We start from the raw sequence: 14,635 nt of genomic DNA, 5'->3' as shown, positions 1-14,635 counted from the left end.
AGTTAAATAGTCTCTCAAGTCATTTTTTTATAAGGCTTAGTTGCCTTGTGAAACCCAGTATAGAGAGGATAACTAACATTCCTTAAACTGAAAAAACATAATCTGGGATAAATAGTTGTATAACTATTTTGATCCCAAGCAAAGTGGTCTAGTGAAGGTAAGTGGTTCATCAAGCAATTTAAAGCCTCACAACTAGAATCAGAAGCAGGAAAAAGCAATGTGCAGTACTCCCAACTCATACTTTGTGCACCAATATACAACTTTTGCACCAATATACAACTTTGTGCACACTTGTGCCCTGAGATTAAGGATGTCAACAGAATTTAACGTAGTTCCACAGAACCACACAATAAAGTTTTATAGCACAAATGTCTTGGACTTCATCCATAACCAATAGCTGTTAAACTGCCAAGGGCATTGCATTTTGTGGAGCTCCTATTCACTGCAAGGAAAATACAGTAGTAGGACTTCAGCAGAATAGCAAAAGAAATTTTAATTTGCTCTGTGGTGGGAGTTTTGTAAAAGGTTTACACATTTATAATGGGTTTATAGGTACAGCTAATAGTACCTGATCTTGATCTTCGTGTCAGACCCTGCCAGGTGACCATACCAGTATCCGTTCTCCCTTTATTCCTAGTAGAACCCAGATTTTGAACTGCACACATTGGTAGAATGAAAGACTACATTCCCCAGCTTTCCTGAACCAAGCAGAAATGTGTAGAAAAGATTTCACTGGACAGGGTTCCCTTCTACACCCTTCAGCTATCAATGCCCCCACCTTTTCTTCTGCCTGCCAAAGAAAATGATCGATGGAAATCTGACAACCACCTTCAACCATGCATTAGAATGATGCGGTAGAAATATAAAAATATTCTTCTACTCTGCTGCATTGCTGCCCCACATCCCTGGGCTCTCCACTCTCAACTCCTTTAACATGACAGAGCAAGATACTTCCATCATGCATAAGCCTCTGTTATCTTGAGTTTTCTGTTTCAAGTGGCAGAAGGTAAACCTAATTAATATAATCTACATGCAGCTTCTTATTCAGCAAAGGTCAGATGAATTAAGAAACTAATTGGGATTAAATATTTGAACTTGGTTTGCAACCTCTGAAATTTGAATAATACATTAAGGACAAATAAAAGAAAGTATTTTTAAGTGCTAATAAACATATGGGGACATCTTTTTTACTTGTTAAAATGTATATAATTTTTTTCTTCTTTTTAAACATTTTGTTAAATTTATTTTTTTGAGAAAGGGGAAGGGAGGGAGAGAAACATTAATGTGTGGTTGCCTCTCATGTGGCCCTTACTGGGGACCTGGCCCACAACCCATGCATGTGCCCTGACTGGAAATTGAACCACTAACCCTTTGGTTCACAGCCTACACTCAATCCACTGAGCTACACCAGCCGTGGCAAAATGTATATAATTTAAAGAGGAATTCATATCAATAATAAGAAATCAGAGAAATGTGTGGTATAAATGAAAATTAGTATTATGGTAGATAACATACCATATAATATATACTATCAAGGGTAACAAACTGGGCCAGAAAAAGTATAAATGGAAGTCAGGCATGCAGATAATACCATGTGCCTTTTTTAAAATTTGTATATTGGTTCTTGATACCTTTGTGTGACTAATTCATTCTATGTCTATTTACACTAAGTAATCCACTACTGGACCCAATGGAAGACTGGTCTTACAGCAGACAGACATCTTAGAAAAATTCCCAGGACAATAGAAAATTATTAACATGCTTTTGATGTCCAGGGAGTCCTTTCAAGTCTGATTTTTGCTCAATACTCTTGCAAAGGCATTAACATATTTTAAATAGACTCAGCAGAAAGGATTGAAAGCATAAGATTGTATTTCAAACAAAGTCTATTCCTTAGATTGCTTTTGATCATCCAGGCAGAAATTTTGTTTCAGTGTTGCTCTAAATAAAAATAAGAATTTGTGGTTATTGTTATTATTTGTTCAATAATATTTTAGGAGGAAAATTGTTATGCTAAATAGTAGGACTTTAGAGCTACCCAAAGTCTCATCTATTCCAGTGTTAGGTGGACCTTTGGGAAAAACATTAAGACCCATCTCTTCTGTGTAATCTCAGTATTATTCTTTTAATACCTTCAAATCCTTGTTCTGTATTCATATGCAAATGCACTCCATTGTGCTCATGTAAATTATCAGCACACATTATTTATTCTTCACTCTAAATACCTAAGGCAGTATGTAGGTATCTAATTTAACTAGAATGGTTTACCCACAGTCTTCTCTATCAGCTATTGAATACTCTTACTTCTTCATGTTAAGCACAAATGGGGACAGATCTTAGATGTTTAAAAAGTTTTTATTTCTGAAAATCAGTGTTTTCTATCCCTACTTTTTCTATTACAAATATATAGCTATTGAGAAGGCAAGATAAAGATACATTACCCCTGTGACATCCATAACCTTAATGGCAGCAAGCTGGCCTGTTTTGACATGACGACCCTGTATGAAGAAAAGAAAATAAAGACTTTAGTTCTGATATACAACATGATCATTGATTTCCAACCATGAAGAACAATATCACCTAGATTAACGTTACAGAATGACAACAGGGAAGACATATGAACAGACATGCACAGGCACACACAGATATTAAATGGTTTGAAGATCAATTTCTATTTAGTGTTTATTTTGTAAAACATCTCCATCACTTTGTCTTTGGGCCTTATTTTCACAGTGGCTGTCAAGTTAAATAAAAAAGGCAACGTTGAGTCATTTGGTTCTAGCTCCTCTCCAAAGTGTCAGACCAGGGCTTGAGAGCGAGGTGGATTTATGTGGAAGGGGAGATGGATCTGGCTGGAGGAGATACAAGTATGACCTCTGCTAGAAAATACTCAGCAAGTGAAGAAACTTTAGTTTCCTTGGTGGTTAAAATATCTTGTAATGGTCTCAACTGGTTGTTTGTGCTTTTGTTTTTGTTTTAGTAACTGCCATCATGGCATTGAAGGTAACAATGGAAAAGAAAATAACCTGCTTCTCCATTTTAAATTTTGCTTGCAAGCTGAAATAACAGTTCTCAATGGGTCTGACTGAGGAATACACCTCTGGGATGGTAGCTTCAGCTCAAATGAGCTCCTGGAGATGAAACAATTAGCAAGCCTCAGCGGAGTCCCAGGCACAGGCATGCCCAGTGCTCTGCCAGGGAAAGCGGCTGAGCTGTCAACCTCTGACGAGGGGAGGGCCACAAGGAGGCAGCCCAGCTGGAGTTGCTTTTACCTCACCGGAGAATGTCAAACCAATTAGGATCCAGATTGAGGCAGACTTGGAGGGACTGGCCGGGAGTTAGCTGACCTCAAGATCACTGGAAACCCAAGGCAACTTCATAAAATCGCAAATGAATGGCATGTGAAGAGCTCTCCAGGCGCTTAATCCAATGCCCTTCTTTGCAGAGGTGAGGTGAATCTCACAGCCAGGACGTAAGCCCAGGACACCTTCTCCTCTGTCCCACTTCTGCCACCCACATCCTGCGTCAGAAATTCTTATCGCTGAAATGTAAATGTAATTTTTAAACAAGCTTTCTTTTCATATTTTACTCAAGTTGAGTTAAACATTGAAACATTCATCTCTATTTCACATAGGATTTTGTTACTTTAAAATTTTTTACAGATTTTATTTATTTATTTTTAGACAGAGGGGAAGGGAGGGAGAAAGAGAAACATCAATGTGTGGTTGCCTCTCACATGGTCCCCACTGGGGACTTGGCCCGCAAGCCAGGCATGTGCCCTGACTGGGAATTGAACTGGTGACCCTTTGGTTCACAGCCCGTGCTCAATCCACTGAGCTACACCAGCCAGGGCTGTTAATTTAATTTTTTGATTTGAGGGCAAAGCCACAAAGAAGGATATTATTATTATAGGAGAACTTTGAAGTGAAAATTTAATATTACTCCTGATTTAAGTTACTCCCATTCATAAGAGAAATGAAAAATACTAACCTGAACTCCATCTCAGTTTAGGTCTAAAATACATATTCACACAAGGACTAAAAATTAAATTCTAGGGGTGGAGGGAACCTCTCAAGGGAGACAGAGTTAAATATATTTTTCTTACAAAAATTAGGAAAAAATCCTGTCAGGTTGCAGTTGCTGAGTCACTTCTTAATAAAAGAATAAAGATTTTCTTACTGAAATAACGAACAATAGCAAAAATAACAGACTAAATCTAGAAAAACAAAACTGAAATTCCAGGAAGGCTTTAAGCCTCACGTCCATCACAGCCTCAAGAATCAAAAGCTCATCCACCAGAAAAGAGAAAGAAGCTTATGAAACAGGAAAGTGCGGCTGCAAGGTCACTGGCGCTGGCCGGCACAGGGCAGCCCAGGTCTCTGACACACCCGCAGACCCTCCCCGCCCCCTTTTCTTCTTTTCTACCTCATGTTTGGGGGAAAGAACTGTGCTGACTCGTGTTTCATAAAGAGTCACTCAACATCCAGGTGAAGTCTAAACCGGTCAGGGATACAATCCTCTGTCTCTCTGCCCCCCTCCCTAACATGAATTCGGAAGAAACACAGTGATTTTGTTCGAAATAGCCATGAAAGCCCCTGCTTTGTTATTGCTGTTATTCATTTTCTCAGGAAGAGCAAGATGGCTTCAGAGCTGCCGGCCTGAGGCAAGCCTGGGAGAAAGAGTACTTTCATTTCTAGGTCACTGAAATGGATTCGTTTCCAGCAGAGCACAGGAGCAAACGAGGCCGAGGAAAATGCAGACACGCCACCCCACCACCTCCTTCCCGGTCCAAGGACTCGCACACAGGCAGAGTGTTTAAGCTCTTCGCGCTTAGCTTAGATTAGATCTAGCCTTTATTTATTGAGGAAGATTTCTTCAATTTCCTGGTTGCAGCTGATGGCCCCACCTTTGTGTTTCCACAGTGTTCTACACTAACACCACCGATCATATCCAACACTGATTTTCAAAATGTGCATCACCAGCATCCTAAAAATCAATCAACTTGAGTAGAAAAAAATCCACAATCTAGAACACGTAGCAGAGGCAGTGGTTGTTTCCCAAATCAAATGCACAGTTACAGCCATCCATCCACCCACCCGCCCATCTGTAACTGATGCTGTAGTATACCACCCAGACTTAATACTGAAGTGCCCTACAGCTGTCAGCCAAGGCCTTTCTGGTAATTGCTCTCTGCCAAAAGAGCACTGCCCAAGGTCATACTCCCTCCTAAAGAAAACAGCATCCAATGACAGGAATATAAAAGCCCAGCCCTCTTGTTTTAGAGCAGGGCTGACCTCTCAGAGGGATGGCTGAGGGCTTTGTTGAGACTGCATTGCAGCTAAACTATTTCCTCTGCACAACTGTACTTTCTTCACAAGTGTAGATCCTAAGAACAGTCCCCACTGAAATTCTTACATATAAATCTCCAAATTCGAATATGTTTCCAGGGGAACCCCCCTTAGACAGTTGGTTCCAGGAATGGTCCAAAGACGCAGGCTCTCAGAGAGGCTGTCAATGAGACCCTTATTACTGGTGACAGGTGGCTTACTGATTGCCCCTGGCATACTGTAGCAGTGTCACTGCCAAATGTTCAGTAGTGGGGAACAGGAGTAGGATACAGGTGCCAGGGAATACACTAGTGAGTCTGATATTTCAGGCTTTAAGAGGTCCAGAAGAAATGTAAGTTTAAAACAATGGAATCATGGCTTTTGTTGAGAATCACTGATGTACTGGAGAAAGACAATGAAAAGCTAAGGGTGATTAATGATCAACTGAAGGCAATGCTGGAAAGGTATAAGGGGGATGAGGTTAAATCCTGAGAGCTGTGTAGTGTCTTCAGAGATGACGGGGAATATAACTTCTAAAGCCTCAGAGTGTTCAGGGGGACAGGGGTTTTCAGCTTTTAAGTGCTTAAAACTTGGATGTCTCCATTGCAACTTTCAGAGTCTCATTACTTCCCAGCCAGGCTGTAGTTGAGAATTAAACCTTTTCTTCTACCCTGATAATTAATTCTTGGGTGTGGTCCTCACCTTTTTCTACTCTGGCTGCAGAAGATACAAGTCTTTTTATATGCTACCCAATATTTGTGGTAAATAAACAACAGCAGCAAGTCAAGCCTAAGAAAGTCACGCTGAATTCAGATGTCTCAGAAAGGAGGGTCTGGGTCATCCCAACATCTGCCATACAGACCAGCAAAGATGCTAACCGACACAGTCAAATGGGTAGTACAGGAGGGAGATAATGAACACCAATTGCAACAATCAGACATCATGAAATGGTGAGGGCTTATAACTTTCCTAGGAAAAGTATCAGCCAGAATCCTAGAGAAGCTGTTTCCAGAACTTATTATACAAAGCAAGTGGACCCAGGCTACACAAGAGACAGACTGCAGTATACACTGTAGTGTGCCCCCTTGATCCCTCCTTCAAAACTGAGGTTCTCTGAGTCACTGTCCAGAAGTTTGCCTTAGCCAAACACAGAAGCTAGACTCAAGGGCACGCTTCCTGCCTAAAGTAACGTGCTTTACCTGGAGCAGCAAGCAATCGATGACTCACTGAAGTAGGAATATAAAAGCACACATCCCTTATATCAGAGTGGAATAATTTTGAAGGGCCACACCAGCACCAGAGGTCCTTTTTGGGGGATTTGCCTGGGGCTTTTGTAACTTCATTCAATGCCTTCTGCTACCCAAAATCTGCCCTCCCTCCTCCACAGGTGTTGATACAGAGAGCGCTCCCCAAAAGACTCCTACAAGCAAATCTGTCCTCAGAGTCTGTTTCCTAGGGAACTCAAAGAATCTGCCTATTTATCTACCTACCTATCTATTAGTGTGTGTATTCTTGATATTAATGTAAAATATATTTCTTACTGGATCTGGGGTAAGAGCTGTAAGAAAAGCTCTGGCCTAAACAATGAATAGAGCAAACTAGTTCAAGCATTGCGAAGTACACTCCAGACAAAAAGAACACCATGTTCGAACGTCCTGGTGTATAGTTTTCAGAGCATCTGAGTGACTGACGGCAGGCCAGCGTGGCTGGAGCAGAGAGCAAGTGTGGAGCAAGTCCACGTAGGGCTTCACAGGCACTTTGAGGAGGTCTTTATCCAAGGCCAATGAGATGCCACGAAAAAGTGTGAAGCCAGGGTATAGAGGGCTCAAGTTTGCATTTTGAAAAGATTGTCCTAGAGGCAAGTCAGAGAACAGAGGAAAGCAGAAAAGGTGACAGAAAAATAAAAACTGGAATGCTATTTAGTAATTCATTTGAGACATAATGGCAACTTGCACTAGGATAAAAGTTATGGAGAAGGTGAAGAGTAGTAGGCAGAGTCAAAAAGAGATACTCAGGAGGTCAATTCAACAGGATTTGAGAATGAATCAGATACATATTTACCCCATGCTTCCCACAGTGCTTCACATAGTAGGGATTCAATAAATATTTGCTAGGTGGTAGACTGAATGAAGTAGTGAGATTTGAGGATTGTATTCAGGTTCTCGGTCAATACCATCCATATGTCCACATAAGTTTCTCCCACCCCTTGCCCACACTTCCATCTAGCCACAAAGTGTCTATCAGCAGATGGGGTGGGATGGAGCAGGAGTTACAATCATTTCACCCAAAATAAGTTGGAAGAGGAATTTAGTGGACGCAATTCCTTTAAACTCTATAGTTCACAGAAGGCAAATGTAAGGCCAGTGGGCCAAATCCGGTCCTCCACCTTGTTTTATCCGGCCCGGCACCTTGTTTCTGCCTGGCAGCAGCACCAGGCTCTCTGCTCCTAGTTAAGGAGGAGTTACATTCATACAGTCCTAAACTTACGTTCGGCCCTCTGAAGGCAACCGTGAGGCTCATGTGGATTCTGGTGAAAATAACTGTGACACCCAGATCAATCAGAGATTGGTTTTAGCTTTCCCTCTGAACTACAATGATGGGAGAGCAGGTAAACTATGGTTTTCCATTCACGGTGAAGATGAAAGCATAGTTAAGAAACCTCTTTGGACATCTTTAGGAATGCTACACCTTTCTTAGACATACCCTGTCTTGAGGCAAAGAGGTAGACCAGACAACCTTATGAAAAGATTCCAAAAATCCATATAAGCAAAGAACAAGGACATTCACAGAATATATTTGGCTCAGTGTCTATTCCTAGGTTTTCCCAGGTTAAACGATGCCTCTCTTTTTCCTGGGCCTGCATGTGCCGCTTGTCAGTAGCTTGAAAAAAAACCCCTCCAGTCCACGTAGGCAGCGCTGTGACCCAGCCATCACTGCTCCCAGACTGTGGCAAAGATGAAGCAAGGAACCGATGGAGGCCAGTTCCCAAGCCACAGCTCTCGTCGCAGCACCACTTCCTGTGAATTCCTCTGCTTGGCACCTCTGAGAGCAGAAAATGGATTGTTTTCACAATCGTTCAGAGCTGGCCCAGCTGAGAACGGAGGCTCGCTCACACTCACAGGGTGGGGAAGAAAAGCCCGAGCCTCATTTTTCTTTGTTAGAAACTAGGATCCCTCCATCGTCATGGCTGCCAGTTTGGCTTAGTCTGTAAATCAAAATGGATGATTAAAGGGAAAAAATCAAACAGTCACAATTTCTAGCAGACAATGGTTAATGTATGCAGATCCCATGGCAGGGAGCCTGGAGCCTGTACCCGGAACGGCACGCACAGATGAAGTGACAGCAGTGACGAGGCAGACAGGCTGTGGGGTGACAAGAGCTCAGAAGAGTAGCAGAGCCAGTCTCGGCCATGGCCTTCTGCCGAGAGCACACTTCCTGGTAACCTCCTTCCACCCCTTGAACGAGCACAAAACCTAAGATCTTGCTACCACTCCTAAGATCTTTCATTTACTACAGGATAACCACAATTGTTTGGGTTTGTTTTTTTTTTTACATTAGATTCTAGAAGGACTAAACCCCCTAGATGTCAAGGTTCACAGGATGCATATGTACACCCCCCCCAAACTTCTCATCTTCCTCCAAAATTCCACCCCTCCCCAGCCGGCACAAAGGCTTTCCTGTCCCCTGAGTTGGGGCAGTACCTGGGGATTGAGATGGCATTTAAAAGCCATGGTCCTCGACCCCAGTCCAAGATGAATATATACTCAACTATAGTAAAAGGAGAATAAATCATTACATATGGAGAATTTTTCAGAAAGTCAGAGATTTCCAGTTTAGGTAGGCTTCTTAGGTTCTTTCGGTGTTAAAATGTCCATTAATTTAATGCTCTTAATTTTTAAAAAGTAAAAGGAGACAACACTAAGTCACTTCCCGATGGTTGTTTTGGTTTTCTGCTGGGGTGGCCACAGGTGCCCCAGGCACAAGTGTTTGGGGGGGGGGTGGTGACGTCAGTAATCCTCTTAAGATACAAAGATGTTCTGGACACAGACCTATGAGGTTGGATGTGACAATGCCTGCTCTTAAGGGCTACAATAGCCTACACTGCTGTGCTGGAATCAACTTCTCTCTTATGCGAATTCCTTTAGTTCCTGGTGCCTTTGGACCTTCAGTCTACCAGGCACATGGCTTCTGAACGCTAGAACCAAAAGCTCCTCAAAGGCAGGGAGTCTGTTTTATGGGTTCAACCCTCTGACGTTGCCTAGAACAGCACCTTGCAAGGGGTATGTGCTAAATCACGCTGGAAAACACAAAGCTTCCAGGCCTCATGGACTTGTAAACTGCCTCCAGTCAACAGTGAAGAGAAGCTCCAGTGACCCATCACAGTTTCAACCTGGGAGAGCTTGATGGAATCCGGAGAAATAGCCACTTACACATGGCAGAAAGCTTTTCTCTTAAGGAAAAAAAATACTGTAGGAATGGCTTCTGGTTTTGTAACTGGAGGAAGAAGCCACACAGTCTGCTGTGAGTGTTTTGCTCAAGAAGGCTTTGTTTTGGGTTTGTTTTCCAAGTGTTAACTAACACACTGGCCCATGAGAGTGAACCCTGGGGCCTTGGGCAGGCATTTGGATTCTGCAAATCTGAGCCTCAGTTCACCTGATGAACAGCTCAGGGAGAGAAAGCTATAACAAGGGAAAAGCAAGGTCCAGACGCTGCCCTGCTATATACAGGTCCTCCTCCATCTCTGTCTCCCCTTTTCCTGAGAGATTACTCAGCCCAGGCAGGACAGAGCCAACTGTTCTTGAGGCAGGGCAGCTCATTTTTCTAGATTTCGAATCAATAGCTCCCTCTCTAAGGCCTATTTTATGAGGCAACTCTGTCTTCCCCTCAGGACCTCTGGCAGACCCTTTGCTCACTCCATCCCACCTCCCAGCTGCAGATTAAAAAGATATATACGTCTTCTGTCTATGCCTTGCACAGGTTTGTCAATTATAGCCTGGCACTGCCCGCCTCCCCCCCACCCTTCTAAGATTTACAACCACATGGCCGGGAGTGGGCGGGGCTGGCCTCGCACCCAGGGGCACTATAGGCATGGCAGGGAACATGCACAGAAAAATTATAATAATGAAAAGACAGTGCTGCGTTTCATTTCACCAATTTATGGCTTCAATAAGAAGCCAGTCCACCGACAGTGCTGTCTGGGTCACTTAGAAGGTCTGTGGCAGCAGCAAGAGTGGGTCTCAAAGCTTGGGGCTCTGCAGCAAGAGAAAGGACTGCACCAGTGTCCCGAGAAAAACAAAGGGGAAGGACCACAGTGTTCCCAGCTATCACTCTCAGGCGGCAGGAACACAAATAGGGACTCATTTGACTCTTTATCGGGGCTGTTGATGAATAAAAACCTCTCCCACGGTGTCCTCAAACCTCCGGAAGTTTTAATTAAAACAAAAGAAATGTCAGCAGGAGAAGCACTGGAATATAATTAGGGCCCACTAAATCTAAAGCAATAAGGGTGAAAAAAGACTAGTAATGAAAGGGAAGCTTTCATGTTCTTACTGAATCCCTGCTCTGTTACTGACACAAAAATCAATTTCAATAGGCTTTAGTTGTATCTAAGCAGGAACAGAGGCGACAGATGAAATTTAGTGGGCAATTTACTGGAGTCATAATGATTCCCATGAAAAAAAGGCCACAATGAGCACTTTAACCAAATGCCTCCTCTGTAAGGACTCTGTAAGAATGTGTGTGTGCATGTGCATAGATATGTAGTTGTAGAGTTAGATATAGCAATAGATATAGTATATCACATATAGATGTAGATATATATATACATACATATATATATACATTTACATACACACACACACACACACACACATATAGTTGGGGGGTTGGCATTTAAACAGTTATATATATTTTATCCTTAAAAAATGTAGTTAAACTCTCCATCTCACAGCCTTAAAAGGGAAATTGTGGCCCTGCCCCAAGGAGACATTTGGTGATGTCTGGAGACATTTGCTGAATGTCACAACTGCTGCTACTGATGTCAGGTGGGTAGAGGCCAGAGATACTACAAAACCTCCTGAAATGCACAGGATATTTCCTTCCCCTAATAAGGAATTATTGGACCCAGAATGTCAGTGGGGCCAAGATTGACAGACCCTGCTTTAAAAGAATTTGACATTTAATGGGTGCTCCTTGAATGATGGATTCTATTACATGGCATATTCCTCACAGGCACTAAGGTATACAGACCAAAAGATACGGTCTTGCCCTTAGGGATTTCCCGTGAGGAGTGTGAGAGAGAGGGAGGTGACATTGTTCTTTCTTTCCTTAGCAGCATTCACAAATGAGGTGCATAAATTCCAACACTGATGGCCTTTTAGAACGCAGGGAGAACAACAGCCCGTGCGACCCCTTTCCAACTGGCCTTTGTAGGTAGGTGTAAAGGCCAATTCCTCACCGCCTCTCAATTAAGCATCATTCTCTAAATTAAAAAAAAAATGACGAGGTAGTTCTGGTTACTTGGTTTATGATATTTGACACCAGCTATCATTTTTGGTAATCACATTAATTTTGGAAAGATATCTTATTTCATTTCTCACCCAGCTTTAGGTCTTCACAACTCTTCATAGTTTATGTGTATGTCTTCCCTCTTCTTAAAGTTTAGTTGTGATATTTAACTATTGGCAGCTCGGTTCAGGAATCTATTATTTTGTTTCAATAAAATATAAGTCATGATAAAACTTAAACCATAAAGGTAAATTATATAAGAGTAAAGGTGTCTCCCTCTATCCAATATAAGTTCTTCAAATGAAGGGATATAGGAATCTTTCCATGGCTGTACACAATCTGTCTTCCAAGAATTAGGGAGACAGAATGCAATTGTTTTTGGAAAAAGTAAGATGAGCAACATTATAGTAACGATGACTATTCACTGCCTTTCAGTTTTTTGAGGATTAAGGAACTCAAGTTTCTCAAAGGTGGTCAAAGTCAGCATCCAGACAGGGATCCTCGCAGCCTATGAGAGGCACGGTGACGGCAAGTAGAGGTCCCACCTCCACAGAGGCTGACACACTCTCTCCCCCACGGAAGTCTTCTGTGTCAGCACAGACTGCATCAGCAATTGCACTTCCATGGGAAGGCCTGAAAATCCTTCTCTGGGTAGGAGGGCGAGAGGACAAAGAGGGCATTTGAAAACTGAGAGCCATTTACAAATACAGGACAGCTCTTCCATATTCATAATCTTTCAAAGTGGTGGCCAGCACAGAATACAGCAATTTGTCAGCTAGTGTCTGGGAGTGAGTACTCCTGTGCCTCTCAGAAAACTATAACCTCCCCTCTCCCCAATGATAATGCTGAGAACACTTTTGTCAGAATCTTGGGGGAAGGGAAATGGGAGAAATATGATGATACCCTGAGTCAGGGGGTGGGGAACAAGAGCTCTTTTAAGTAAATATTTCATACCCTGAGCTCTGGGCAGTCCAGACAGGGTGGGTAGCTGACTAGTTAGCAAATGCATTTTTTGCAGCTAAATTTAGCTGCAATCTCACTAGGGCCAGTCAGATAGCTTTCTGTCAAGGAGGGCGAGCTTTCCCTGACTGCAGTGAAATTCTTTGCTCTTGCCATGTTTTCCTGCCTTGCCTCCAGCTTGGACTCACCGAAGAAGGATTGCGAGAAGGGCAAAGAGAGCACCTGGCTGACTTTTCTGACAATCTTCTCTTCTCAAGGAGGGCTTTGCCCTCAACTAGGAATTACTCAGCTGAGCATCTGAGCAGGAGGAGTATCTCAGGCCCTATTGGGGGGGGGGGGTGTACGTCAAAGTTCACAGAAACTTTGGGTGGGGGTGAGAGATGCCTTTGTGTGACTTCCTGGGTCTAGAGTTACTTATGGTCTATAGTATCCTTATCTGCAACACAGGTATAAAAAAATACCAAGGATTAAATTTGCATATATAGATATGTATATCTATATTATCTATCTATTATCTGTCTATCTATCTATCTATCTATCTATCTATCTATCTATCTATCTATCTATCTATCTATCATCTCTGTATCTCTTTGGTATAGTAGCTGGGTACATGATGATGCTAATGCAGTGAGTTTAGTGTTACTATGAGGTTCTACTTCTGACTGCCCTCCAGGTGTTACGCCTTTCTCCTGGTCCTCCAGCGTACATTTAGAGTGTTCTTCCTCTGCTCTGCTTGCTCTCTTGCTTCCTTCAGATCTTGACTCAACAGTGACTTTTTCCAGGAGTCCTTTCCTGGCCCACTTTGTCTACAATTTCAACTCCACCCTAACTCTCACTATCCGCCTTCCCTGCTTAACTGTGTCATCTAACACATTACAGGAGTTGTTTATTTGTCATGTATCCTGGCATCTCTTCCTTCAGAATGGAGATGTCCCAAAGGCAGGCACTTCCCTTTACCTTGTTCAGTCCTCAATCTGCAGGAGCAGAGTAGTGACCGCTCTCAATCAGTATGTGCTGTGAGAAGGAGTCCCCAGCTGCTTTGTGGTAACACTTTTTCAAGTCCCTCTGTCTCTTTGGTAAAAATCATAGCATCTCTTATTTGAAGGCATAACAACTCTGATAGAACAGGTACTGCCATCAAATGAAGAAACTAGGGCTCAGAGAAGCAAGTGTTTTTGCAGGTCCTATTTTCCTTTAAGATTGGCCTTGCATATAAGTAAACCCAGCAAGAATGTATCATCTCTCCTTTTTTTATTCTCTTTAAAATTCTCTCTAAATATTAAAGGGTAAAGAACAGAGCTATAATAAATGCCTAACAATCAGAGTATATTTGAGCTAAGAAAACTTATTTGTGTAACCATATATAGTTGTTTTTAATGTTGTTATTTTATTTTATTTCATTAAAGTTGACATTCAATAGTATTTTCTATTAGTTTCACGTAGATGCACAGCATAGTGGTCAGACATTCGTGTTTTCTTAGATATTAGCCACATGGACTGACAAGTGTTATCATACAGAGTATTGAAAAGCTGCTCCTAACAATGGCCAACAGATCAACCTTACAGGTAGCAATTAAGGATGAGGCTGTGCTTTTTGAACCAAACAGAACATCTGATAACCTTCCCTTGACACAGATGTGGAAGGATGGAGCTAGCACCTTTTCCTAAACCTTTCGGACCTCAATCAGCTAAGGTCACCTGCACAAAAGAATGAAGAATTGCATTTCTTCCCTCTTCTTCCTCAATTTCAGCTGTGGAATAGGTGTCAGCATATGACCGAAGACTCAATATCTAGTCTAATTTAAACCTTGCTGCCAGGACCTGATTTGCAAAACCTTGGG

At 42.3% G+C, this 14,635-nt stretch overlaps 1 protein-coding gene across 5 annotated transcripts in view; it reads right to left on the bottom strand.

The window, feature by feature from the left end:
* TNIK (TRAF2 and NCK interacting kinase) overlaps nt 1-14,635 on the bottom strand; it is a 350,236-nt gene that overhangs the window by 152,853 nt on the left and 182,748 nt on the right. For all 5 annotated transcript variants that reach the window (XM_053657848.1, XM_053657844.1, XM_053657845.1 and 2 more), the window contains exon 3: nt 2,442-2,498. In XM_053657848.1, the coding sequence (XP_053513823.1) occupies nt 2,442-2,498 (57 nt within the window). The remainder of the gene's footprint in view (nt 1-2,441; nt 2,499-14,635) is intronic.

Source organism: Artibeus jamaicensis, unplaced genomic scaffold, assembly GCF_021234435.1.
Source record: "Artibeus jamaicensis isolate MK-2021 breed Jamaican fruit bat unplaced genomic scaffold, CSHL_Jam_final scaffold_474, whole genome shotgun sequence".
In the NCBI taxonomy this organism is placed as follows: Eukaryota; Metazoa; Chordata; class Mammalia; order Chiroptera; family Phyllostomidae; genus Artibeus; species Artibeus jamaicensis.
This window is presented reverse-complemented; position numbering and strand designations above follow the sequence as displayed.